At 44.4% G+C, this 27879-nt stretch overlaps 1 protein-coding gene across 3 annotated transcripts in view; it reads left to right on the forward strand.

The window, feature by feature from the left end:
- CARD10 (caspase recruitment domain family member 10) overlaps window positions 1–26745 on the forward strand; it is a 48029-nt gene extending 21284 nt beyond the window's left edge. For all 3 annotated transcript variants that reach the window (XM_031940939.1, XM_031940938.1, XM_031940937.1), the window contains exons 8-21: window positions 1458–1649; window positions 3444–3578; window positions 4216–4331; window positions 4596–4624; window positions 5283–5397; window positions 13780–13936; window positions 15359–15461; window positions 20531–20780; window positions 20947–21016; window positions 21431–21530; window positions 22155–22313; window positions 22408–22523; window positions 23988–24103; window positions 24986–26745. In XM_031940939.1, coding sequence (XP_031796799.1) covers window positions 1458–1649; window positions 3444–3578; window positions 4216–4331; window positions 4596–4624; window positions 5283–5397; window positions 13780–13936; window positions 15359–15461; window positions 20531–20780; window positions 20947–21016; window positions 21431–21530; window positions 22155–22313; window positions 22408–22523; window positions 23988–24103; window positions 24986–25193 — 1866 coding nt within the window. In that variant the 3' untranslated portion in view covers window positions 25194–26745. The remainder of the gene's footprint in view (window positions 1–1457; window positions 1650–3443; window positions 3579–4215; window positions 4332–4595; window positions 4625–5282; window positions 5398–13779; window positions 13937–15358; window positions 15462–20530; window positions 20781–20946; window positions 21017–21430; window positions 21531–22154; window positions 22314–22407; window positions 22524–23987; window positions 24104–24985) is intronic.
- The last annotated feature ends 1134 nt before the right edge of the window (window positions 26746–27879 follow it).

Genomic DNA, 27879 nt, shown 5'->3' on the forward strand with positions numbered 1-27879 from the left:
TGTAGATTAAAGCATTTTTTTTTTTTTTCCCTTTCTATATTTTTCTTGTTTCTCTCTCTTCCCCAGAACATGACCAATGGGGGACATATATTTTGCATGACTCTATATATGAAATGGGTATTGTATTTCTTGGTTTCTCAGTGAGTAGGGAAGGGGAAGAATATGCAACTGGAAATAGAAATGAAATAAAAATAAAAAACCCAATCAAGGTGGTAGGAAGCGTGGTAGAGTAAAGAGCATCTGGAGCACATTTGAAGTCATAAGACTTACTACTGTGTGACTTTGGGCAAGATATTTAACCCTTCCTCATCTGTAAAATGGAGGTATAGATTTTTTTGACCTTCAGGCCTTCCCCCCCCCTTTCTTTTTTTTTTTTTTTTTAATTGAAGCTTTTTTATTTTCAAAACATATGCAAGGATAATTTTTCAACATTAACCCTTGCAAAACCTTGTATTCTAATTTCCCTCCATTCCCCCCACCCTTCCCCTAGATGGCAAGTAATCCAATATATGTTAAACATGGTAAATATATATGAAAATCCAATATAAACATACATATTTATACAATTATCTTGCTGTACAAGAGAAATCAAATCAAAAAGGAAAAAAATGAGAAAGAAAATAAAATGCAAACAAATAACAAAAAGAGTGAAAATGTTGTATTGTGAACCACACTCAGTTCCCACAGTTCTCTCTCTGGGTGCAGATGGCTCTCATCATCACAGATCGTTGGAATTGGTTCAGGCCTTCTTTAAGTCCCATAATCCTCTGATCTTACTTCACAAAGAGGGATAAATATGAGGATTAGATATGGAGGACTCCCCTTTCCAGTGTAGCTCAGCTGTTTGTGTATGGGGGCAAGTTCTCAGGAGAGGTTTTCTGCTTTGATTGCATGGCTCCTTGTTGGGAACATTCTCAAAGGAATTTGGTTTGAGTGGGAGTTGGAGTAGATGGTCTCTGAGGTCCTTTCTAAGCTTTGATTCATTGAGAATAAACATTAGTTGGGGGGGGGGGGGGGAGGGATTACAATGGATAGAACACTGGTCCTGGATTCCATCTGGTTGTGTAACTGGGCAATTCACTTAATTCCAATTGCCTCCAAAAAGGAAGAAGGAAAGAGAATAAATATTAGTTAAATCCAACTCCAGTTTTTTTTTTTTAAATCACCTTAAAGGCTAGTGCCTCTCAAGGGCTCCTTTCTATCAGTTTCTTGAGCCCATGGTTTCAGATGCCCATGGGCACTGGTCTTGGATTGAGATGCAGGGGAGCCGAGTTCAAATCTTGGCTTGGCCGGCTGCTACCACGGCACTCTGGGATAGTTCATGTCTCTTTTGTGGGTCAGTTTCCTTCTCTTAAAATGGCCTCTGAGTCTCCTAGAGCTAGACCCCTGACGACTCCTTAAATTTGCGGCCCAGAATGGGACTCAGTCTTCTTGATATGTTCCAATCCTCCCCACAGGCCATCCAGAGCCGGGACCACGTTCAGCTGCAATATTCTAAGAGTCTGATTGAGAAGGACCAGTACCGGAAGCAGGTGCGAGGCCTGGAGGCCGAGAGGGATGAGCTGTTGACCACAGTCACCCGGCTGGAGGGAGCTAAGGGCTTGCTGGAAGCCCAGCTCCAGCGCGTCCAGGGCAGTGCTGGGATGAAGGTGAGAGGAATGACCCCAGGGGCATGTGTGGGACTGGGGAAGGGGCTGGGATGCCGAAGCAGGGCATGTGCTCCTGAGGTGCTGGGTTTCAATCAGACTTGCTTTAAAGCTACTTAAAGGAATTAAAGAAAAAATGAAGAACATTTACTAAGCCAAGTGCTGGGTGTATGATGGAAAATCCAGACAGTCCATACTCTCAAGGAGCTGGGAAGGTTCAGCTGTAGGGTAGATGGCAAGGGCCAGGGATGTGGAGGACACAGAAGCAGGGCAGATGGTAAGGTCTAGTGGCTTCCTATATTATTAGAAAGATTATAATTGGTGACTCCTTGCCCATCAGAACAGTATGAGTGATCTTGTCCACTCTGAAGACAGAGTGAGTAGAGGGACCCAGGACCTTGATTTTTGGGAAAGGCAAAAGGGGTAAGAAAGCCAGAATAGAGATGACCCTTCAGACTTCCTGGGATTAGAGTGACTGAAGGTCGATGTCCAGCCACGAGAGGGAAGACTGGAAGAAGGCCTTGAGAAAGAGGCTTGGGGGAGGGCTTGGACTCCAAAGAGCTTCGATTCACTATTCCCTCTCTTTTACATGGAGCTGGGTTATTACATGCCTAGAATTATAGGATTAAAGCGACTCATAATCATTCTGGTCCAGTCCCTATTTGAACACCTCTAAAAAGCTTCTGATTGAAGACTTTCCATTTTGGAAAGGTCATTGCTTAACAGGGATACTTCTCAAAAGCTTTTGATGGAAGATCTTCTGCAATGGGGAGATCATGGGGAGATCACTACTAATAGGACATCTCTAAAAAGCTTCTGATTAAAGACCTTCCATGATGGGAAGTTCACTTACAGTTCTGTTACTTAACAGAAGAACCTGGCTTAGTTTTGGATAGCCTTGATTCTGAAGGGAGGAAACAGCCTCTTTTGTGGCAGGGAGGCTGGCCTTAGGAGAAGGAAGATCAGGTTCAAATCTCACTTCTTACCTGTCCATTAGCTAGGCAACTCACTTTATTAGTCTTAGTTCTTTATTTTATTTTATTATTATTAGTTTTATTTATTAATAATATTATTATTAGTTTATTTGTTAATTAGTCTTTATTTAGTCTTAGACTTTCAGGTGAGTCTGACTAAACGTTGTAAACGTGTCTCAGTGGAAATAAATGAGTGTTACTAATTATAATTCTGCTACTTACTAAGTGAACTTACACAAATCCCTTTACTTCTTGGTCTGTTTCTTCATTTCCTCCTAGCCCTGAATCTATAATTAAAAGAGATGAAATTTAACCATTGGCAATTCCTCTTTCCCAGCCTCTTTCCCAACTTGAGGGGCAGGCAAATCAAACCTAATGCTCTTCCATAGAACAAAGGGCCCTTCATATATTTAAAGATGCTCCCACTGAGTCTCTTCTAAGATGTAGCATCCTCAGCTCTGTCAGCTGATCCCCTTAGGACACGGTCTCTGGATCTCTGGCCATCTTGCTCTCTTTTGGAAAGGCCGGAGCTGTCAGTGTCTTTTCTAGAATGTGACCCCGAATTTGGACTTTGCCCAAAGTGAAGCAGGAGTCTTCAAGATCTGGAAGGGTGGTCTGGGGACGGGCGCCCATTCTCTGGGACTTTTGCTTCCTGTATTCTGTATAGATGCTGTGCTTATCTGCGACTGTGTTGGAGTCTCTATAGAATGGAGGTTCCATGAAGGCAGAGCTGACTGCTCTTGTCTCCTTGCTACCATTACTTGGTGCTAAGGAAGCTTTGGCTTGGTAGGCTCATCATTGACCTTCTCTCCCTTCTCCTCAGGCCTGCAACTCTTCTCACTCCCTGTGCTCCAACCTCAGCAGCACCTGGAGTCTCAGTGAGTGCCCCTCTCTGTTTGGGAGTCTAGATGTGCCTGGGGAGACCACCCCTTCCGGAGGATCTGAGCCCCATACCTTGGTAAGAGGCCGAACCCCAAGGAATTAGGGCTAGTTGTGAGGGAAAGGAAACAGAGACTGCTCTGGATTTGGGGGTTGGGGGATTTTATCTTGCCGTTGCTGCTTCCCATCTCTGTCACTTAGACATCTGACATCCCTTCTTGGGGCCTCAGTTTCCCCATCAGAGAAAACAAAACTGGTTCTTTCACTCCTTAGTTCGCAGAGGATTGTTGAGAAGGAATCCCTTCGTAAACTTTAACAGCCTGTAGAAAGAGGAGTTGTTTTGGGAGGTCTGGGATTCTTGGGTCCCATGTCCCTGGATGAGGTATATCTGAAAGGCAGGGGAGGCCCTGCAGCCAGGGCAGAGCTTGGCTCTGAGGCCGACCGGTTTGGGCTCGCCAGTGTTGCCCCTACGTTGGCTGAAGCTTGCTCTCCTGACAAACTGCGAATGGGAAAAGAGCTAAAGGGACGCAGGATTTGGGCCTGAATGAGGTTATCCAAAGGGCTTCATTTTACAGATGAGCACTTTGGGGATCGGAGGTGATGTGACCCTCTGAACATCACATAACTGGGGCAGAGTGAAAGCAGGAGCTCTTTGGAGGGAATGGGGAGGGCCCGGTGAATGGTCCCCACATCCTTGTTGAATCTTTTTCTTCCAGGAGGAGATGGTGGACAGTGAGAAGGAGATCAACCGCCTCTCCATCCTGCCCTTTCCCCCCAGCGCTGGCTCTATCCTCCGGCGGCAGCGAGAGGAAGACCCCGCACCCCCAAAGAGGTAGAGTACATGGTGGACCCCCACCATCAGGAGGCTGTGGCAAGCCCAGGGGATGACTCCGGGACCCCTTTTACTTTGGGTCACACGGCCAGTTTGAGGTCCTGAGGCCCTGGGGGCACCAATGCTCTGTCTGCCCTGGGATGGAGTCATCCTCCTCATCTGGGATGTTATGAGGGGGAGGGGATGGAAAGTCCTTTGGTCTCTGGGTCTGGATTCTCTGCTTACTTTATCCCCATCCTCTTCTTCCTCTCTCTTTCCTTACAGGTCCTTCAGCAGCACATCTGACATACCAGGTAGTCAAGCCCACGGTCTGGAGGAGGGCAGGGGCAGACATGGATCCACTAGCCAGGGTCTCAGTGGGCTTCCTTGGAAGAGGAGGAGGGTGAAGAGGGAGCAGGAGCCAAATGCCTCTTTCCAAGGGAGTTTCCTGTGCTCCCAGGGGTGGAAGAGGATGGGAACCTTCCCCATTTCCTTCTTCTGGCTTATGTTTTAATTCTCTTCTGCCAACCCAGCTTAGATCCCTTGCCTGGGAAACCCTGAGTTGGATCCTCCTGTGGAGCAGGAGTGAGATTCGCAGGGACCGAAATTCTAGGGGAGTAGCTGAGTAATGTTTAATCTAGCCTTGGTTTATAAATCGTCCCCTCAACTCAGGCCTTTGGGATCTTGTTAGTATCAGATTTGATGGTAGCTTTGCCAAACCAGGGAGACCAGATCAGCACTGATGGATTCAGGGGCCCCTGAGGACATCTGGGAGGAACAAGACTGGGACCCAAGCTCTGGAGCCCCAAATAGTGACCTTGGACCCTAGGACTGTGGGCCTCTGGGCTCTGGTGTGTGGGAGGGGAGGGGCCAGGTCCCAGAGGGCTACTCTTCCTGCCCATCCCCCCTGGCTTTCGGGCTTCCTCCCTCAGAGCCAGCACTGACCTGGATGTCTGTTCTTTCCCCCTCAAGGGAGCGTCACCCACAAGCCGTGGTCTCCTGGGCTTTCCTCATCCTCATCCTCTGATGTCCTGTGGCCCACAGGGAAGTCAGACACTCGAGGCTGTGGCTCAGAGGTGCTGAATAGGTACTGTTTGGCCAAGCTCTGCTCCCTCCTTTCTTAGAGGGCTGCGAGTGCTGTCTGTGGGGGGGTGACTGGGCTGAGAGGTGATGGCTGCCTTCACCTACAGCTTTGTGCTGATTAAGCCTTTGGTGTTCATTAGGAATCGGGCGGAGCAAAGACTGTTATCCCTTACTTTACAGATGAGAAACTGAGGTTTAGAGAGGGGGAGAGACTTGTATTTGTTTCTTTGAAGGGTCCACCTTTGGGGTATGGGGATGTATATGAGAAAGAGAGAGAGGAAGAAGGAGGGAGGGAGGGAGGGAGGGAGGGGAGAGAGAGGGGGGGGGACAGAGAGACAGAGAGAGAAAGAGAGAAACAGAGAGAGACAGAGAGAGACAGAGACAGAGAGAAACAGAGAGAGAGAGAGACAGAGAGACAGAGAGAGAGAGAGAGAGACAGAAAGAGAGAGAGAGACAGAGAGACAGAGAGAAACAGAGAGAGACAAGCAGAGATGAGTGAGACAGAAACAGGGAGAGAGAGGGAGAGATAGAGAGACAGAGATAGAGAAGAGGAAGGAGAAAGAGGTGAGAAAAAGAGAGAGATAGATGAGAGAGACAGAGACAGACAGAGAAAAAAAGAGACAGAGACAGAGATAGAGAGACAAAGAGATGAGACACAGAGAGCCAGAACCAGAGCCAGAGAGACAGAGAGAGGAGGGAGGAAAGGGAGAAAGCTGAGAGACACAGAGAGACAAAGAGAGAGAGAAGGGGCGGGGGAGGGATTTCCCGGTTTGTGGAAAGAGAGGAGAGAGGGAGATCCTGACTACAACCTTCTTTTCAGTTTATACTTGTTTTGCCTTGATTGATAGAGGAAGGGTAGGGACTTAGAGTATCTGGTTACCCACGTTGGAGTGAGAAAGGAATTCTGCCAGTTTCGATGGTTCTTTGCCTATTCTTGTTATATACTGTCTGGTGATGTCCTTTGGATTTTTTTTGGAGCGGTCTTCCTGTTTCGTTCTCGGGCTATTTGTTGATCATGTGTTATGGTGACCCGTGAGCTGTGGGTAATCTGAAACTTTGGTTGGAATTCTTTCTTGGGAAGTGGGAGGGTTGGGAAATTTAGACCAGAGTGGTTTTTTGACCTTCATTTTTAAATTTCAGTAAGGGGTTGTTCCAAGATTACAAGATATAGGTTTCACAAGATTTCAACTTAGATTTCTGGTTCCAAATCTAGGACTTTTTAACTTGTTATTTTGAGAAATTTTCATCCATTTTTTACTTTGTTTGAGTTTCCCTAGGGAGGTAGAAGGTTTTCTAGGTGGGGGGTATTTTTCCTGTCGTTTGGTTTCTGGTGTTGGAATAATTGAGAAGAATTTTCCTGAAAAAAAAAAATAAAATATACACGTAAAGGTTAAAGTGTTTGTTTTGTTTTGAGAGTTTTTGGGAAGGTATAGGAAGGAACTAATTTTTCTTTTCTTTTTTCCTGCCCTCTAGGCCCTTCTTGGGAGTTGAGTAGGCTGAGTGGGGCGGGTTGTTTCAGTGACTGGAATGTGGGTTTTTGGGTTTCAGGGTTTTTCCTGGCCCGTGGGGGAGGAGGGGAGAGGTGGCAGTGGGTGGTGTGGGGGGACTGGGAAGGGGGGGGAATGGGGAGGGGACAAAGATGGGATGTGGGTTGAGGGAATGGGAGGAGAGACAGAAAATTTTGGGAGGGGGATAGACAGACAGGAAATAGAGGGGGGATAGACAGACAGAATTTTGATGGGGGATGGACAGACAGATAGGGAGTTGGGGGAGGGGGAATAGATGTAATTGGAGGTTTAGATCCAGAGGGAGGAGGATAATTAACCCTACAGAAAGTTTTATAGAATGACAGGGAGAAGATAGATTAAAGGGGGATGGACAGAGGGTTAGAATAGGTGGAGATGGAGAGAGTAGGGAATAGAAAAGAAGATTCAGGGAGAGAAGTGTGCTTGGACATGGAAATTGTCCTTGCCTTGAGGCTTAAAGATTATATTTTGGCTTTTATTTGGTGATATGGGAGAGAGTTTAAGGTTTTCCGTTTAGGAGAATATAAATGAAGTTATTTTTTAAGTTTTTTTAATTTTTTGATTTCTGTTTTCTGGTTAGATGGGTCCTAAAAAGTATTTTTTTTCCTCTCTTCCTTTTCCTTTCCTATTTTCCTTCTTTCTCTCTCTCTGTTTCTTCCTTCCTTCCTTCTGTCCTTCCTTCCTTCTTTCCTCTGTTTCTTTTTTCTTTCTCTCTTTCCTCGCTTTCTTTCTCTCTGTTTCTTCCTTCTGTCCTTCCTTCCTTTCCTCTCTTTTTTCTTTCTTTCTTTCTTCTCTTTCTTTCTCTCTTTGTTTCTTCCTTCCTTCCTTCTTCTCTTTCTTTTTTTCTTTCTCTCTTTCCTCTTTCTTTCTCTGTTCCTTCCTTCCTTCTTTCCTCTCTTTTCTCTCTTTCTATCTCTCTCTGTTTTTTCCTTCCTTCTCCTTCCATCACCCAATAAACATTTATTAAGCTCTTACCATGTGCCAGGCACTGTCCACAGTGGGGACACAAAGAAAGACAAAAGACGGTCCCTGCTTTGGAAAAATGGGCTGTTCACTCAAGATTTACTTAATATCCAATGTGTTAAAAGTTTGGTTTTATGATAAAGAATATTTGGGCAAATCATGCAAACTTAAATTTTGTAAAACAGCTGTTTGCAATAAAATGAGGAGGGCATATAACATGTTAATTTTTGTAGTTTTTAAAATGCTAAGATCAAAACCCCAGAAAGTTCTCGGGCCCAAGGAGTTTAGTGTCTAACAAGGGGAAGGCGAAGCGGGGCTTAGAGATGTAGATAACTCTATACAATGATACATAAATTGACACTGGTCAGCACAGGGCAAGGGCAGAATTCAGGGGATTAGCTAAGGCGTCCTCCCCCTGGTGGCCAGCTGCTGTTACTACATTCTTCAGAGTTTAGCCAGATAGTCTTTCCCTGGAACAGCTGGAATCCTCACCTATCAGGTGGGACTTATCAGAGCTGTCTTAGCCTTGGGGAGCCCCCTCAAGCTTGGCTGAGATACTGGGAGGAGAACTTAATGGAGATATAATAATGATGATGAGGAGGATGATTACGGTTATTATGACAGTAATTATCACCGTTATTATACTCCAAATGATACTTATAGTCTGGAAAGGCAGCGTGGTGCAATGGACTAGAATCCGTGGGATCAGGGGCCCCCTGTGACATGCTGGCTGTGTGACCTCAGACAAGTCAGCCTCTCAGCACTCTAAACATCTCTCTGGGACTATAGATAGTGAGGGAGATTCCTCATGGAGATTTCCTATACTGGTGAAATCCCAGGTCAAGATCCTCTTGCTTTCTAACCAACTAACTATCACTGGCGTGAGAAGCAGCATGGTCCAGCGAATGGCAATCTGGCCTTGCTATCAGAAAGATCACATTCAAGTCCCACTTCTGATACAATACACTTACCCTTTCAGAGGCTCGGGGTATTCTTAGGTAATAATGATAATTCAAATGTCTATAATTCCTTAAGGTTTACTTTACAAATATTATCTCATTTGATTCTCTCAACAATTCTGAAAGGGAGTGTTATTATTATTTGCATTTTACAGATGGGGAAACTGAGACAAGCAGGGAAAGTGATTTGTTCAGAAATTAGTTAAAGGTCTGAAGTTGAATACTCTGTATTTTCCAAGCCCAGAATTGTGTTTATTAGGCCATTTACCATAGCCAATGATCTCTTTGAGAGCAGAAACTGTTTTTTGTTTTTTTTTTGTCTTTCTATGCACAGGGTCAAGAAGGGGATTAATAAATGTTTATTAATAAATAAATACATCATAATAAATGACTGATTAGCATTCCTAGTTTTACATTGGCAGAAGGATTTCTAATAACTTTTTAGTAGAATCTCTGAGATTCTCTAAGTATAGCATCATGTCATCAGCAAAGAGTGATAATTTGGTTTCCTCATTGCCTATTCTTATTCCTTTAATCTCTTTCTCAACTCTTATTGCCAAAGCTAGCATTTCTAATACAATATTAAATAGTAACAGTGATAGTGGGCAACCTTGTTTCACTCCTGATCTTATTGGGAATGGTTGCAGTGGCAGAAGGATTTCTAAACTAGTGAAATCAGGTTTGGTCCAAAATCATTGTAATAATAATAATGAAAATCATAATAATTAATAAATTGTGCAGAGTGTGTGGCTTTATGAGTGTGGATGCTCTGTCCACTGAAGCAGACTCCCTACTTTTTGTTACTTTAGCTGTGAGTTTCTGTGGCTATGATATCTCTTCCCTTTTTAGGTAGTGGTCATGAGGCTCTCAGCTTAGTAGATTTTTTCCTTTATTTATTATTTCCTTTTATTCCCGCCTTTCACCTTCACAAACAGTTCCGGTGGAGAGAGTGCTGCCTTTGGAATCTTAGCTTCCAGATGGAGGACCTTAGATGTCACCATATCTAACCATGTCATTTTACAGAACAAGAAACTGAGGCCTGGAGAAGTTTTAAGCACCTCTCTCAGGTGGCACAGCTAGTACATATCTAAGGCAAGATTTGAATTTAGGTCTCCCTGTTTCAGGTTTACCCCTCCCTCTGCCATGTCATCTTGCTTTTTAAGGTGAGGGAGTTCCTGTTTTTGAATCCCAGCTTGACTGCTTTCCACTTGTGTGATCTGGAACAAGGAAATTCACCTCTCTGGGTCTCGGTTTCTTTATCTGTAAAAATGAGTAGATTGAACTAAATGACCTTTGAGATGCCTTCCAGCTTAAAATCTTAGGATCAATCCTGTCCCTAGAGCCTGGGAGGGCTAGGATCTGCTAGAGCATGTACTTTCCTTCCAAAGCTATTGAGAGCCCAGGGTCACCCCCAGAATATGATGAGCATGGGAGGAGTGTTTTGCTGAAGGAGTGTAATTACAGCTGATGTTTGATTGGCTCTGCCTTGGCAGCATTGGAAAGTGGGAAAAAATTACTTCAGAGGCAAAGAACCTGGGTATAAATTCTGATAGTCATTACCTATATGACCTTAGGTAAGTTGCTTCAACTCAATGGACCCAAGTTTCCTATAAAATGTAAAAATCCATAAATAGTAGTGTTTGATTTGTCCCTCTTCTAGTTCTAGAAACAAGACCTGGTATCCTTGGGAATTCAGAAAAAGGACTTGGATAGTGGTCTTGACACTTTGTGGGTCACTCACAATCATCCCTACCTTTTCTGAGGGCTAAAGATGCCCGAGTATCTCAGGAACTGAGATGGCCCAGGTATACCTAGAGCTATACCCAGAGAACAATCTTTCTAGAAAAGCTTGCCCTCCAGCTACACAGCAGGAACTGGTCAGTTAGTCAATAATTAACCAGCATTTATTAAACACCCAGAAGCTGCCTTCTAAGAGCTCACAATCTTTGAAAGAGATAACATGCAAGTGACTATTCAAAATATGTAGATAAATTGGATATCATCAATGGGTCACAAAGTTTTATTGCTTAATGACTGAGGTTTAGAAGAAATTGCCTGGCATTTTAAGTGGAGCCTTGAGATTCTTCTTGCTATTATTCTGGGATTCACCACATCCTGCTATAGTCAGTCACCTCATGCCTCCCTATATCAGGAGGAAATATTCACAGAACTAGATCTTTGTACAATCCTGGGACAGGAGAGTTGTAACTGGAGATTTACTTCCAAATGAGTAAAGTGAGATAAGTCCATTTTTATTTGGAGCACCAGACTAAGGAAGGACAATATCGCCTGTGGTAAACTTGGAATAGGGGACTTTTGGCTATGATTGAGAAGAACAGCGTGTGTGTGTGTGTGGAGCCTGATTTCTGGTGCTAGCTCCCTTGATTGTTCTTCTGATTATTAAAGTTATGTCTGGGACTTAGTGCCTTCATCAAATAGGAAGGGGGTGAGAAGTGCTCCAGACATCCTCTAGTACATTTTATGTTTGGATATATACAATTCCATGTCAATCCATCTTCAGATAGTTACTAGTTGTGTGAACCTGGGCAACTCACTTAACCTCTGTCTGCCTTATTTTCCTTAATTGTGAAGTGGAGATAATAATAGAACCTATTGTTGTGTGGTGAGGGTGTTTCGAGGATCAAATGAAATAATAATTGAGTGCTTAGCGTGGCATTTGGCACATAATAGGTGCCATATAGGTGCTCGTTGTTATTATTGTTCATTATAATATGACCTCTAGTGTTCTATCCTGCCCTGAATTTGTGATCCCATGATCCAGTGGGAGATTTAGATAAGCATAAAAAAGAAAAAGTTCCTGTTTTCCAAGAGCTTATATGTTACTGGGAAAACAAAATGCCCATTTCAGTAAATATAAGCATTGATTAGATGACTATTGTATACAGAGCCCTGGACTGGTTATGAGAGGAGATACAAAGTTTAAATAAGATCTGGTCCATGTTAGGGGGTAAGCCCTCCAGCTTGGAATATAGGCTAGTCACATTTGTACCACGTGAAGTCTGAAGAAGGAAAATAATTTATTGCCTTTTGAGGGATGCGGGGAGACATCCTCTGAGCAGGTGATGGTTGGATTTTAAAATGTGGGAAGAATTCAATGGGCAAAGTAGAGGGAAGCCGGGGCATTCATTCCTAAGAAAACAGCAAGGGCAAATGCAAAAACTGGGGCAAAGTAGAGGATGTTGGGTGAAGGGTTGGTGGACAGAGTTGTTCATTTTTCCCAGGGCATTGAGTGTTTATAAGATGTTACAAGATGGAGAGGGCAGTAGCAGCCCTACTGTGATTTACCATCTTCACCCTCTTAACATCTAGAAGTGAGAAAGGGGGTTCAGATGTTGGGCTGGCTTTTAACAAGGGTCAGGAAGCTAAAGGAGGTAGGAGATAGTGTTCATCAGGGGACAGTCACAGGATCTTTATTAACCAGACTTTTAGAGCAATGGTGTCTGAGGGCTCACTTGGTCTGGCCTGACTCTTGCCTAGCCAACTTGTCACCTGCCTCTTTTCCTTTGTTCATTCTATACCCCACACCAGCTATACCTTTCCTTCTCTAGACAGCCTAAATCATCCAAAACTCATTTCTATTCTCTTTCTGAGACGTATTTCCTAATCACTTTAAATCATGTTGACAAACACTAAACTCTTTAATGGGCTCACCATTTCTTGTTTTCCCTGTCTCCTCCAAGTTGGAGATACAATAACCCCTCCTGAACCTAATCCCTGTTTCTCTAACAGTTTGCCCCACCATAGGCAGCCTGGGGGATTACCTTCTTGAGAGGGACATTCTATTTCATATCAGAACTCCTGAGCCCAAGCGATCCACCAGCTGCAGCCTCCTCTGTACCAGGGACTGCAGGCAGACTTTCCCATCTTCCCAGCATGCTCTTGCTTTGTCATCTTTGATATTCAAACTTCTGGCTTACACATTAATAACAACACTTCTTATATACATATGAATTCAAGATTTGCCAGATATATAAATATAGAATAACTTTAACATTAAGGTTTGCAAAGCTTGTATGTTGTCAAGTGAGATCATACATAACCCTTAAAGTCCTATATATGAATGCTAAATTCTCTTCTTCCTCCTCCTCTTCATTATAGCATTTGACATCTCTATAGCTGGAAGGTTTCCAAACCCTCTTCCTCCATTATCTCCTTTGAATCTTACACCTACCTTATGTAGTAGATAGGGGAGATACTTTAATCCCCATTTTTTAATTGTATTTTTTTAAAAAAAATATTTTTAATACACATTGCTTTATGAATCATGTTGGGAGAGAAAAATTGGAACAAAAGGGAAAAACCATGGGAGGGGAAAAAAAACAGAAAAAAGAAGTGAACATAGCACATGTTGATTTATATTCAATCTCCATAGTTCTTTTCTGAATGCAAATGACATTTTCTGTCCAAAGTCTTTCTACTTTCTTGTATTGTCTCCTCCTGTAAGACAGTGAGGATGTTTCAGAGCCTGCAGAGGGTGTATACATAGAAGATTTTATCCTTGTTTTATTCTGGACCACTTGAACAGTCACACTGCTGAAGTCCATGGGCCCCTTCTCAGAACCATTTTTTTTTTTTTCTGCTCACATTCATAATTTTTTTTTATAATAACTTTTTATTGACAGAATCCATGCCAGGGTAATTTTTTTTACAACATTATCCCTTGCACTCACTTCTGTTCCGATTTCCCCCCTCTCTCCCTCACATTCATAATTAAATAAAATGCTAAATTTCAGTTAGATGTTAGCAGAAATTAAAATGTGATTTTTTTTTTCTTATTCAAATCCATAGACTCAAGAATCTGACCATGGCCTGTGGATCCCAGGTTAACAATGCCGTGATTTAGGAGATTCTCAGAAATTGATTGTTTGGACTCAGATTCTCAACCCCTAACATCCCTCTTTGTTTCTTTTCCCTCAGGTCACTAGCTACACGAGCCTCATCTAGGCAGAGTCCTCCAGGTGGTCCAGAGTCCCAAGAGAAGGGAACAGATAGCACATCTTTCCTTGGGAGCAACCACTCTGGAGTGGTTCTACGCCGAGCACTGTCAGGCCCAGGAACAGAATCCACAGTGGAGGTGAGGGATGGCCACTTATTTTTAGAGGTGAGATCTGTGGTTGATTGAGCCCTGGACCTGGACTGGGCAAGACAACCATGGATTGAATAGCTAGAGGCTAAACATCCCAGATTCTGAATCATTGGTTAAGGCTTTTGGGTAATGGCCACCACAGAAGTGGATCTGAATGAGTGACAACTTTACCGACTCTACCTTGATTTCAGGAAAGGGACTTTAGATCCAAATGTTGGAATTGGATAGACCTGAGAAAATGGAATGCTAAAGCTAGAGTGCTCCTACAACATGGAATGTTGTTGTCAGGAAGGCCCTTAGAACACGGAATGTTTGATCTGGGAGGACCCTTAGAACATGGAATGTTAGAGTTAAGAGAACCCTTAGAACCTGGAATGTTTGAGCTGGAAGGGACCTTGCTCATGGAATGTCAGAGCTAATATTAAAACACAGTGTTAACATAAAAAAGTACAGGTCCCAGAGATGGCTTGGGCAAACATTCTGTGTCTTTTGAGGTTGTCTAATTTTGTTGTTTTTTTAAGTCATTTTTTCAGTCATCACATGTAACCCCATTTGAGATTTTCTTGTCAGAAATACTGGAGTGGTTTGCCATTTTCCTCTCCAGTTTATTTTACAGATGAGGAAACTGAGGCAAACAGGGTTAAGTGTCTGGCCCAGGGTCACGCAGCTAATAAGTATATTATATAATAAAGTCAGGTTTGGACTTAGAAGATGAATCTTGTGACTCTAGACCCAGCCCTGGAGTACTGCACTATTACTGCCCATCCAATTTTACAGGGCATGTACCAGCTTCATAAGGAGACAAAGCTTTACAGACTGTCCAAATGGGGGCAATAAATGTGTTGAAGGAAGTTGGCTTAGAGAATACAAATTGGTTGATGTTAAACAGGGAACTTCCTGGTAATTGACTTGGAGGTGGATGAATCAGGTTTAAATTCCAGTGGGACTAGAAGGGGAGGGAATAGAGCAAAGGTTCTTTTTTGTAGCCTTAAGGATCCCTTCCCAGAATCATGTTTTTAAATGCATCAGATCAAATGTAGAGGACTCCAAAGGAAACTAAACATATGGCAATACAATTAAAAGATTTTTTTTTTGTTTTTTTTTTAAACACGTTCTTAGGCCTCAATTTAAGAACCTAGAGGATCATTGTTGGACCTAATCTCTATACTGACATATTAAGGATAAAGCCCCCAGAGACCAGGAAAGGAGTAGGATGTCTGTGATTGGGAAATGGATCCAGCCTGGGGAAACAGGAACAGGATAGGATATCAAGTAGTGGGAGGATGTTCCATTGATCCCTAAAGCGCATCCCTGATTGTTTTGGAAAGCTTGCCCTTCCCTCTCAAAAACCCAAAATACCCTAAAATCCTGGGTAACAGCTTTACTTCTTCCTTTTCTATGTTTCGCCAGCCGAGAAGAGACAATACTAACCGGGAGGATGCCCAGGGCCAGCTGAGCCCCCTACACTGCAATGAGGCTGCCACCTTCTTCTCCTTCTTCCGGGATATGAAAGGTGAGGACTGTCATTGTTCCCGGAGCTCAACCCTGGTCTGCAGAGGGAGCCCCATGATGAGAAAGGTAGAAGAGGAGGGGCCTGCCAGCCAGTCTCCCTGGCACTGTAGCCCTTAACCAAGTGGGAGGGCAGGGTCATTTCTCTGCCCTTCTTCCACTAGTCTACTCTTCTTAACCCTTTTCTCTGGTTTATTCTCTCTTGGATTAGAAGAGAACTTGGGTATCGGGAGACTTTTGATCATGGGAATCAGTCTCATGAGATGTTAGAGATCACATATGCAAACATGCTTATTTCACAGCAGAGGGTGGATGTTCTTATACTCAAGGTCAGCCTGAGAGAATGAGCTGTGGGGGTGCTACCTCCTGGTCTGGGTCTGCTCTCCATTCTGACTTCTCTGCTGCTGGGTGCCTGTTTTCCTTACCTAGCTCCTAGTGTGTGCAGTAAAATAGAGCACTTGGTCTGGAGTCAGAAAAACCTGAGTTCAAGTGTAATCTTATAAGCTTCCTAGCTGTGTGATCTTGGGCAAATCACTTAATCCTATTTACCTCAGTTTGCTCATCTATAAAAGAAGGGGAATCATAGCATCTATCTCTCAGGGTTATGGTGAGGATGAAATGAGACAATGATTGTTAAACACTTAACATTTATCTGACACATAGTAAGTGTATATAAATATTTGCTATTTTATTTTGACCTTGATCAGTACCATCAAACAGGAACATTTCCTTGCATAAAGATCAAAAAAGAGACTTATATAATTATAAATCTCTATTACCTTATAGCTTTTTTTTAATTAAAAAAAATTATTTATGGGGCTAGTTGGTGTAGTGGATAGAGCACCAGCCCTGAAATCAGGAGGACCTGAATTCAAATCTGACCTCAGACATTTAACACTTCCTGCTGTGTGACTCTGGACAAATCACTTAATTCCAATTGCCTCAGCAAATATATATATATATATATATAATTTTTTAAACTGAGTTTTGATTCTCTCCTGCCCACCCCTACCATTGAGAAAACAAGAAATAGCATATCAATTATACATGTGAAATCATGCAAAATATATTTCCATTTTAGCCATGTTACCACAAAAAAGCAAGAAAAATAATGAAAGTGAAAAGAATTGTTTCAATATCCATTCAGAGTTCCTCAGTTCTTTGTCTATAGGTGGATAACATGTTTCATTGTAGGTCCTCAGGAATTGTCTTGGATTATTGCTTTGCTCAGAGTAGCTAAGTCATTCACAGTTTGTCGCTATTACAATGTGGCTGTTACTGTGTACAATTTTCTTCTGGTGCTGCTCAATTCACTTTTCATTGGTTCACAAGAGACTTCTCAATTTTTTTTTTTGACACTGCCCCTTCCTCGTTTCTTATAACACAATGGTCTTCCATCACAATTATGCACCACAACTTCTTCAGCCGTTCCTCAATTGATAAGCATTCCTTCAATGTTTTATTCTTTATCATCATAAAAAGACTTAGCTTTAAAAAAGAAAAGTATTCACTGTCAATAAAAAGTTATAATAAAAAAAGTGTAAAAAAAAAGTATGCAATAAATTGCCCATATTAGTTCTAAAACTCTTCTCATCATTTGTGCTCCTCTGGACTTAATTCTGTTCTTTTTTTTGTGTGCTTAAAAAATGCTTCATTTTGATGTTCTTTGTTTTCTTTCTTTTTCTTTCTTTTTTTCCCCCATCATGAATCAACTGATACTCTTTCCCCCAAGAGGGCAGCTCTTGGGTTTGGCTTTTTGCTTCTCTCAAGTGGTTTTTAACTTTATTCTTTTCTTTATACTGCTCAGAAAGGGAGACGGATTTTTCTTCCCATGCCTGTTTACTGAAATCAGCTCATGCTCCCACTTTAGGCTTTTTATTTACATGTGGAGTCCATCAGTTCTTTCTTTGGGTAGCGTCTTTTATCATGATTGATGGACCTCACTGTTAATCATTGTCAGGAAATGGGTGCTTTAAAATAAACCAAACAAAAGAAAATCTTCTAAAGTTGGAGTTGCTGTGGAGTGATCCAAAGCTCTCTAGTGGCTTGCTCCCTGTGACCTCCACAAATTCCTCTTCGGGATGCAGATTTCCCAGAATCAGCATTCTTGGGTTATTGCTGGCTTCAGTCCCTGCCAAACTCAATCTTAGTTTAGTCTTTTCTTATTCATATACCCAATTCACAGATGTATGTGGGGAAGTTGTAGTGCTCCCTTCTTTCCATGGCTAATTTCAGGTTCTCTCTCTACCACCATCACTCAGAAACTTTTCCATCTTTGAGGTTCATTCTCTCTGTATCTCTCACCCTATTGGGATCTTAGTGACTGTTATCTATTGATTGCAAGGATGTGTTTCTTCCTTCTTTAAATAAATTCACTTCGTGGCTCATGGTCTTTCTCAATTCTCTAACTCTTATCATCCCACTAGGGGATTTCAACATAGATACTGATCCTCCTTCAAACACCCTAGCCTCTCAGTTCCTTAATCTACTCAGTTTCCATGGCTTTCTTTTCCATCATGCTTCACATTTCATTTTTTTTTTTTTTTTGGCTGGGGCAGTTGGGGTTAGGTGACTTGCCCAGGGTTACACAACTAGGAAGTGCTAAGTGTCTGAGGCCAGATTTGAACTCAGGTCCTCCTGACTTCCGTGCTGGTGCTCTATCTACCGTGCCACCTAGCTGCCCCCGCCTTTGAATTTGCCATCACCCAGACTTTCCATGTTCCCAAACAACTCTGAAATTCCTTTATCTGATCATAAGATTTTACTGCTCCATCTTTTCCTCTGTTTTACAATTTCTATCCCCCAATTTCTTCACCCTTTAACTCTTTCCCAGGCCATCCTCCTTTCATAATGCCCCCCAATTCCTTTAGCCCTTTCCCAGGCCATCATCCTTTCATTCTCTCTACTCTCTTTCTTTCCCGATCTTGATCCCTCGGTGAACTTGTTTAACCCTACACTGTCTCCTCTTCAGGTCTCTTGCCTTCTTGTCTTGTCACCAAATCATACCTGGCCAAACTGCACCCCTTGATTATTCCCACCATTTACCTCCTTTGTTCCTGTTCACATGCTACTGAATGGTGTTGATGGAAATCATGAAACCAGTGACTGGGGCTACTACACACTGCATCAGGTCAACATTCTCTTATTTCCTAATTGATTTGTTCTCCACAGTGGCAGTCTCAAATCTCGACTTTCTTCAAGCCTCTTATCTTTCCTCATTCTTTCTAAAATAGCACTACTTCCCTTTACCCTCTCAGCTGAAGAGAAAAAATTGAAACCATTTTCCAAGAGCTCCCTCTTTCCCCCTTTGCCTTATCTCTCATCATTCAGACATCTTCCATTCTCTTTTCCTTTGCTCCAGTCTGAGAGAAAGAAGTGAGTCTTCTCCTTGCCCAGGCAACCCCTCTACTTGTACAAGTGGTCCTGTCCCATCCTGTCTCTGCCAACAGATTGCCCCCTCTGTCACCCTCACTCTATGACTTCTCCTCAATCTCTTTTCTTCTCAACTAGCTATTTTCTACTGCCTACAAATACAGCTTTTTCTACTCCAGCCTTAAAAAATACTCACTCGATTCAAGTATTACCGCTGTCTGTTATCCTATATTTTCTCCTCCCCTTCTCAGCTAAACTTGAGAAGTACTTAAGTACAGAAATGGGTGAAATCTGAAATAACTGAGGAAGTAAAGGTTGGAGCTTCTGTTTCTTGACTTATTTTCCTTACTTTTTTGCAAACCCCCTGCTTTATGACTGCTGATGTCATGATTCAACTGAAATAGCTCTCTCTAGTGATTTCCTTGTTGCCAAATCCAGTGACCTTTCACTATCTTTATTCTTCATGATTTCTTTGCCATTTTGTGTCATAATCTCCCAGATTTTCTTTTCCTTTCTAGGTTTTTATGGTACTGCTCTCTCGATTTTTCTCCTACCTCTCTGACCACTGCTCCCCAGTCTCCTTTTCTGATTTTTAAATCTATATCATGCTCCTAACTGCCTGGACCCTCTTTCCTCTCTTTCTACTATTTCACTTGCTGATCTGATTCCCAGAGCCCTATATTCCTAGCCATTTATCTGAGTTATAGGCCTGTGTCTCCAGCTGCCTCCTGGAGATCTCTAATTGGTTGTCCTTGAACTGTTTCTAATTCCACATGTCCAAAACAGAACTCATTATCTTTCACCCCAAATATTCCCGTCTTTCCTAGTTATTTCCCTCCACATAGTGTATGATTCAGCTCCCCTGGCCTTCCTGCAATTCATCAAAGACGTCATTCCATTTCCTGACTCCTGTGGACTTGCACTGGCTGTCTCCGTGCCTGGAATTTTGTGTTCTCTCACCTCCACTCCTGGCTTTCCCAAGGTCCCCCAGACTGCCCCAGTCTTACCTTCTGAGCAAGGCATTTCCAAGTCCCCCTCAAGCTGTCTATCCCCTCTATAGATTTTCTCTCCTCCATTAGAACGAGAGCTTCTTGAGGGCAGGGACCTTCCTTTGGCCTTCCACTTAGCTCAGTGGCTAGCACTTGGTGGTAAATACCTGTTGAACACCCGACTGTCCTGACTGTGGAATAGATTGTCCAGGCATTTGTTCATGCTGTTTCTGCCCCTCAGCTAAAGCCCCCCGATCCTCCCTGTGCCATGACTCTCTGTGATTACTTATGTCTCACCTTCCCTGCAGTTGGTGTAATCTGGGACCAGACCTTATACCTGGATAGAGCACTGGGTTTGTAGTTGGGAAAGACTTGGTTGTTCTGACTGTTGAACTGGAATTCAAGACATGAGTTCAAATTATTGTGTTGTGTTAAATTATTGAGTATTATTATTAAGTTCTGTTATTTACCAGCTCTGTGACTGTAGGCAAGTCCCATGATCTCTCTGGGGCTCAGTTTCCTCATTTGTAGACTGGAGATAATAATTATACTGCTTGCTGTGGCTATTGGATGGCTCCTACATCTCTTCCTGGCCTGAAATTCTGTGGTTTCTTGTCCTTCCTGCCTCACAAATGGGATCATGGCTGGGTTAGTGCACTGGGGAAGATGTACAAGAGAACCTAGAATAGACATGTCTGCTTTTGGGGCCCAGGCTGCCCATCCTCTAGGGAAGAATCTGATACCGCCAGCAAGAAGGGATCGTCAGGGGCCGAGTCCTTCTACGTCCGAGCCAACCATCCCTTGCCCGAGCAGGCCGACCCCCGGGCTCTGTGTGTGAAAGGCCAGGAGATCCTACGTGTGGTAGACCCAGCCTACAAAGGCCGGCCTGAGTGGTACTGTGCCCGAGTCGATCCCCTCACCCTTCGAGACCTGGACAAGGGCACAGTGCCCAATTTCCGGAGGTGACCGAGGGCTGATGGGCATGTAGGGGGATGGGTGGCTTGCCCTGGCAAGGTATGGGGGGAAGGCCCTGGGTATGAAAAGGGGGGGTTCCATGCTCTTGCTCCCCCACTGAGCAGCACCATTGACAACACACCCACCCCCTGATGAGACCTTCCTCCCCTGCAGAGCCCAGCAGCTCCTGGAGGCCCAGGACAAGTGCCCACATTATGGTCGTTCCAGGAGTCACCGAAGTAATGTGAGTAGGGGCTGGAGCTGGGAACGGGTGGGCAGGAGGCTCCTTTTGTTCCCTCAAATTTCCCTTTGGGTGTGGTGGAGCTACAGAAAAGGGCAGGGAAATTCTGGTATAATATTCTAGGCCCTTCTTGCCCTCCTTGCCCTTCTGGGGACCCTAGTTATCTCTCTCATTCTGTACCCCTGACTTTCCCTATTAGAACATAACAGGATGTGCTTGTACTGATATCCTAATTCTTAGCATAGTGCCTGATATATAATAGGCACTTAATAAATGCTCTATTTATGGATCTGTCTTTCTCCTTTTTTTTATCTATCTGTTTAAAGGTCTGTCTGTCTTGTTCACTTGTCTTGATGGGTGACAAGGACAGACGACAGTCAATTCCCTTACTGTCTTTTCTTCTCTCTGCCTGCCCAGCTAAAGAAACGTGCTTTAGACCAGCTCCGTCTGGTGAAACCCAGACTCTCAGTGGGGCCGGGTGATCCTCAGGAGCAGCTGTTGCTAGACCCTTGCCAAGGTGAGCCTCCCACAGGACTGCCCCTCACACCTGGGGTGTCCTAAACCTGGGTCTTCAGCCCCATGGAGGTAGCTATAATGTAATGGGAATCACCCTGGATTTGGGGTAGAGAGCCCTGAATTTAATCCCATCCCTGATAATTAGAGGAATGTGTGAGCTTTCCTCTCTGTCTGAAACTTGACTCCTCTTCTGTATCATGAGGGAACCGGATTTCCCAGGTTCCTTTCACTCTAAATCTGATGATCCCAAGATCTGAGTTTCAATTCTGGCTGTCATTTATAAGCCGTGAAACCTCTGGCAATTCACTTACTTTCTGGATCTAACTTTTCTACTTTTTAAGAGATGGGAGTGGGATCAAGTGGTCTCTAAGGTTCCTTCCAGTCTAGTTTTAGACTCCTATGGTCCTGCCAATGTCGATTCACCTCTCTGAGCCTCAGTTTCTTAATCTGTAAAATGGAGCATTGGGCTCTAGATGTTCCCAAGGGTCCCTCACAGCTGTAGATCGGTGGATAAGGTTGCACCCTATTAGCTTGTGGCTATGAGAAGGTTTTGATGGCGATTCCTGAGGAGGGCCGGGCTAGTCTTTCCCTTCTTAGCTAAGGCTGTCCTGTCTGTCTGTCTCAGAACCTGACCGGAGCACCAAGCCCTATAGCTTGGTCCGGCCCCTGCTGGTGAACTCGCTCCGTCCTGTGGTGCTGTCCCCGGAATGCCTGGCCCCCCGCTTAATCCGAAACCTGTTGGACCTACCTACGTCGCGTCTGGATTTCCATGTGTGTCCAGCGGGTAAGGATGGGCCTGGGAAGGGAGAGGGGAGGAAGAGGGGACAGTCAATTCTGGGAAGGGCAGATGGGATAACGAATCACATCTCCCCCTGCAGAGAGCCTCACTGGAGATGAAGCGCTGGTCTCCACGCCACCAGGCGCCCCCTCGGCCCATCCTGTTCCTCAAGGTCTCGGTGTGAGGGTCCGGACCATCCAGGAATCTATTGGAAAGGTGTGGAGGGATGAAGAGGGAGAGCTGGGATGGTCGGTGATCCTTGGAGGCCCGGAGCTGGGAGGGGTGGATTGGAAGCCAAGACTAGCCTTAGCTTGGGCCCCGTGTGGGCATCTCTAGGGCCTTCATACAGTTTTCCTTTAGAATTTCAAGGTCTCTTGAAAGCTGAGCTCCATCAGCACTTCCTACACAAAACCTTTCCTGGTTTCCCCACCTCCTAGGCCTTCTCTTTCAGCTCGGTAAGCTGCTAGGTAAGCAGCTTGGTAAGCTCTGAGCTTGGAAACAGGAGGACCCGAATTCAAATCCAGCCTCAGATGCTTACTAGCTCCCTCTCAATTTCCTCATCTGTAAAATGGGGATAATAAGACTATCCACCTCTCAGGGTTGTTGTGAGAATCAAATGAGATAATAATTGTAAAGCACTTAGCATATTGTCTGGTACATAGTAAGTGCTATGTAAATGTTAGTGATTATTGTTATTATTATTGTTATATTTATACATAGGATTTTTTTTTGCATTTTAGGAAAAGTAGTTTTCCAAAAGGTCAGTTTCTTAGCATTTGAACATAATTGAATCAGAACATCGTGAAACTAGAACAGGAATGGAGTAAAGTCTTGGAGTATAGGAAAGATCCAAGTCCTACTATAGACATTTACTAGCTTTTCCTGAGCAAGTTACTTTCTCTCAGCCTCAGTTTCTTCATCCATAAAATGGAGATAATAATAGTACATACTACATAGGGCTCTTGTGAGCATGAAATGGTAGCTGTCGTTACCTTTATGATTATGACAGATGAAGAAACATTTACCTGGAAAAGTAAGATGAGGAAACATTTACCTAGAAAGGTAAATAAGTGGCCAAGGGGGCCCATCCAGAATTCGGACTCTTTAACATCTGAGTTCTTTCCATTCTATCACGCTCTATTAATTTGCTGTGTACTACCTCTACATTAGGTCTCAGTTTTCTCCTCCGTGAAATTTGGATTTTAGACCCGATTTCCTCCAGTCTTGAGCAGGGCAAGGCTGATAAGTGTCCATTTATCAGATAAGGAAACTGAGATTGAGAAATGACTTGACCAATGGTACATAAGAAAGCCCCCAGGTCCCTTTGGCTCCTAGTTACTTCATCTAAAACATGAAATAGTTGGGCTGCATGACCTCTGAAGTAATTTCTAGTCCTAGATCTCATACCCAAGGTATGGGAACCAAGGTTCCCAAGAACCCAGGACATTCAGACCAGGTTATTTTTCCTGCTAAATTGCCTCATTTTGTCCAGATGGATAATTTTGTCTGGATGGGGGTGAAGTGGAGAACCTGTAATTTTCTCCTGACCTTGGCTACATCTGGGGCCATGATGTGGGTGGGGAGGCAGTGCTGGGGCCCTGGAAGCTGGCGGCTTGGGTCTTTGACCCCAAAGGCAGAATAGGGGACTCAAAAGACTCTTTCCCTTGCTCCCAAATCTAGAACAAACACTGCTTGCTGGAGTTGAGCCCCCAGAGTGTGAGGGAGCTGGTGCGGAGTGAGATCTACCCAATTGTCATCCACGTGGATGTGACAGATAAGAATGTTCGGGAAATCAGGTGAAGTTGAGCACTGGGACTATGGATGTGTATTGGGGAAGGGGAGGAGAAGGGGTGCAGGGGAAGCAGCCAGCAGTGGTCAAGAGCAAGCCAGGGGGATCCTGGGAGTGACTGGAGGATAGAAGCTGGGAGAATGAAGGTGGGGATGCTTGGGGAGTGGTGGTGGCAGGGGAGGCTCTGAGTGACAGAGAACTAGAGGCAGTAAATAGATAGCAAGCTGCATTTGGAGTTCAAATTGCATGGACTCTTATTTGTAGTATGATCCTAAGACTATCACTTTCCTTCCTTCTTTGGTCCTTAGTTTCCTCATCTGTCAAATGGGTTACTTAAAATGATACTCCCTTCCTCCTCGCATTATTATGAAGGCAGTTTTTTGTAAGACTGAAGCACAATGGAAATAGAAATGGATTATTAGTTATTTCCTATTATAGGGAAAGGGATTGTGTCCTCTCTAAATTTTGTATTTCCTTAGAGCTCAGCTTTGGTTTTGATGTGTTTAATCACTATTAATTGGGTAGAGAGATGTGCAGGTAAATATTTTCTAGGTTTGATATGGGGTTAGTGCAGGTTTGGAGCTGAGAAGGACCTTGTCTCCTCTGAGGGAGGGAGTCCCAGAAGCATGGAGAGATCACAGATCTTGCCTAGAATTCTATAGTTAATTGGGGGCTGAAGTGAAATCCACACTCAGGTCTTTTTGACTGCTGTATTACAAATGGGGAAACTAAGCTTCCGAGGAGATGTGACTCTAGAAGGCAGGAATCAGCCTATTTGAGCTGGGAAGGCTGAGCACAGTGGCTCTGGAGGCTAAGCTCGGGGGCCACTGCTGCATCTGCCGCAGGCCGGCCTCCACCGGCAGCTCACGTCCCCATGTTCCTTTGGTAGGAGTTTGCTGGGCCGCCCGGGCTGGCGAGACTCGGAGCTCCTGAGGCAGTGCCGGGGCGGGGAGCATTTGCTGTGGGACCTGCCGTGCTCCTGGGCCCGGGTGGACACGCACGCCTGGGCCCACGCGGAGGAACTGGCCAAGGTGGTTCGAGGTCGGATTCTGCAGGAGCAGGCCCGGACCGTGTGGGTGGAATGTGGCGACATCTGACAGCTGGAAGCCGGGGGGTTGGCCCCCAAAGCAGAACACGTGACCCAAAGGACTCGTTTCCCAGCTGGTCTGGGGCCTCCTGCTTTGGGGCAGACCTGCCTTTCCTTTCCCTTGACTCCTTCCTTCTCCAAGCACTTTGAAGGTGGTGCAGACCTCCCTCGCTCTGAGAGGTGATCCCAGCTGCCCATCTTGGAAGACTGACTGACCTCTGGCTGTTGGGAGGTGGGTGGGGTGGATGGATCCCTTGTTCTGCTCCTCTTGGGGCCTTCGGCACCCTGCCTGGGATCAGAGTGGTTGGGATGTGGGTCCTTCATTTCCACGCCTTTTCTCCTGAACAGCCTTTCAGTCCAGGCTCCTATCCAGAGGAAAACCTGGCTTGGACTGTTAAGCAAAATCTTGAAAGCAGGGATTCCTAACCTGGGGTCCACAGCTCCCCAAACAAGTGAGAACACATGGATGTCGTGCACAGGAGAGATTTCAGGGGGTCTGTGAACCTAGTCGACTTCTGATCTAATTTTTGTATTGCCTTCAATTATGAATGTAGTGAATAAGCCACGATACTGAGAAAGGATCCATCGGCATCCCGCCTGTGGGCCGCAGGATGTAAACAGAGTTGAGAGCCCTTGACCTAAAGGGCGCAAGTCTGGCTGCTGCTCCTTCTGTCTGCCCTTTGATTTGTCCTGGGATGCTCCCATGCACATGTATGTACGCTTGCCTCTCATGCACATGTGGTCTTTCTCCTTAATTTAGGTTTCTTACTTCTGCCAACGTGTACACACAAGTATATACAGACATGTAGCAGTCACACTATTGTGACCCTGGCCATGTTCACAGACATACGTGGACACACACCCACGATGCACTTGTCACATGTGTATACATTCTCACCCACGTGGGCAAAGACAGCATCAGGGCTGTGGATCTGGGATCCCCTCGTTTTACAGAGGGGGACACAAGCCCAGGGAAGGGCAGTAACTTTCTGAAGTGGTAAATGCCAAAGGCAGGATTTGAATCCAGCCCGTCTGGGTCCAAATCCAGATTTCTTTCTCCTGTACCACATTGTTATCATGTTATATGATATATATGCCCACAATTCAATCCACTGATGACTTGTGCACATGTGGCTACTCAGGCGTGAATCTACATGTTCTCGTTGTCCTGCTGATTTACCTGCCTGCAGTTATACGTACCTCCTCCCATGGACTCTCCTTGTTGCCATGTCTCTTCCATGTATGAAAACATAGAAACACGTGGTCTCCCTGTATTTGCAGAGTTTTCCCATGTTCACGTGTATCTCCTTGTTCTCCCATGTGACCACCTCTCCATGCTCTCACGTACAATCTCACCCCAACGTTTGCACACACGTGTGCATCTGCACATAGCTAGGTTTCCCTGAAAAATACTAAATGGAAGCTGTGGAAACCCCGGGTTGCCTAAAACTGGAGATTTTGATGTGTATAAGTTATTAGGAGCCTCTTTTTATTAGGAATCTGTGTACAAAGAAGAAAATTAAATGCCATTTGTAACAGAAACCGGTGTCTGGCTGCTGCTTCTCAGATCCCTCGGAGGGGCTTGGCTGGCCAGGCTTGCTTCCTCCTGTCTGGCTCCCCATCGCAGGGGGCGTTTGCTGCTGTGGCCTTTCAGTGTCTGCCCAGCCCCTCCCCGCTCCCAGTGGCTCGAGTTTCTCTCCTGATCTTGGAGCTGCCGTCTGCCAGCTGGGTCCCTGTCCTTGGGAGAACAAAAGGCCCTGCTGGAGCTCAGATCACCTTACCTGATCCTGTGGGACCCTTGTTTTCTTTGCCCCTGACCAGATGGACCTGTAACGCCTAGGGAATCTGACCTTTCTTCTGCAACAGGCTGAGGGCAAGTTACCACCCCCCTTGAGTCTTAATTCCCTCATCTATCTAAAAGAGGACAAGAATGATCTCTGTCTGATATGTTTCCCCAGATTGTTGGGGGTTCAGATGAGATATGAAGGTGCTCTGTCAACTGGGGCAAAGGAGACATCCCAGAAGGACCCTAGGATTTAAAAGCTAAAAGGATTTTATTATCTAGTTTAATCCCTCACTTTATAGATGAAGAAACCAAGATCCAGAAAGAAGCTTTTCACAGTCATACAGACTAGCCCATAGGATGCTAGGCTGGAAGAGATACCAGAGGGCAGCTGCTCCATACATTGCACAGATGAGGAATCGGGCCCAAAGCTTCTGTGTCGTGTAGAACTCACACAGCTAGTGTGTCACCTCCCGGCCTTCTGACTTATTACAAAACCCTGATCTCACATTGCGCCAAGGAGGAGGCCTCCAATCTGGCAGCTAAGACTTATCTGGGGCATAAGATGAGTTTCCTTCACTAAGCTGTGAGGATAGAGGGTGAAGGGCTTGAATGTGGCGATGTATTTTTAGAAAGACAAATGAGAAAAACAGAGATGATGAATGAAAGCTCTCATTTGTATATTCTCCATGGTAACAGTGGATTATTGATGAAGGAAGGCATTTATTTTTTTCTCAGTAGTATTTAATTTTTTCTAATTACATGTAATAACAGTTTTCAATATTTTGGTAAGATTTTGAGTTCCCATTTTTTTTTTTCTCCCTCTCTCCTTTCCTTTCCCCTTCTCCTTGACAGCAAGCCATCATGTGTGAGCCTTTTAAACATATTTCCATATCTGTCATGTTGTGTGAAA

The sequence above is a fragment of the Sarcophilus harrisii genome, chromosome 5, assembly GCF_902635505.1.
Source record: "Sarcophilus harrisii chromosome 5, mSarHar1.11, whole genome shotgun sequence".
NCBI lineage: Eukaryota > Metazoa > Chordata > Mammalia > Dasyuromorphia > Dasyuridae > Sarcophilus > Sarcophilus harrisii.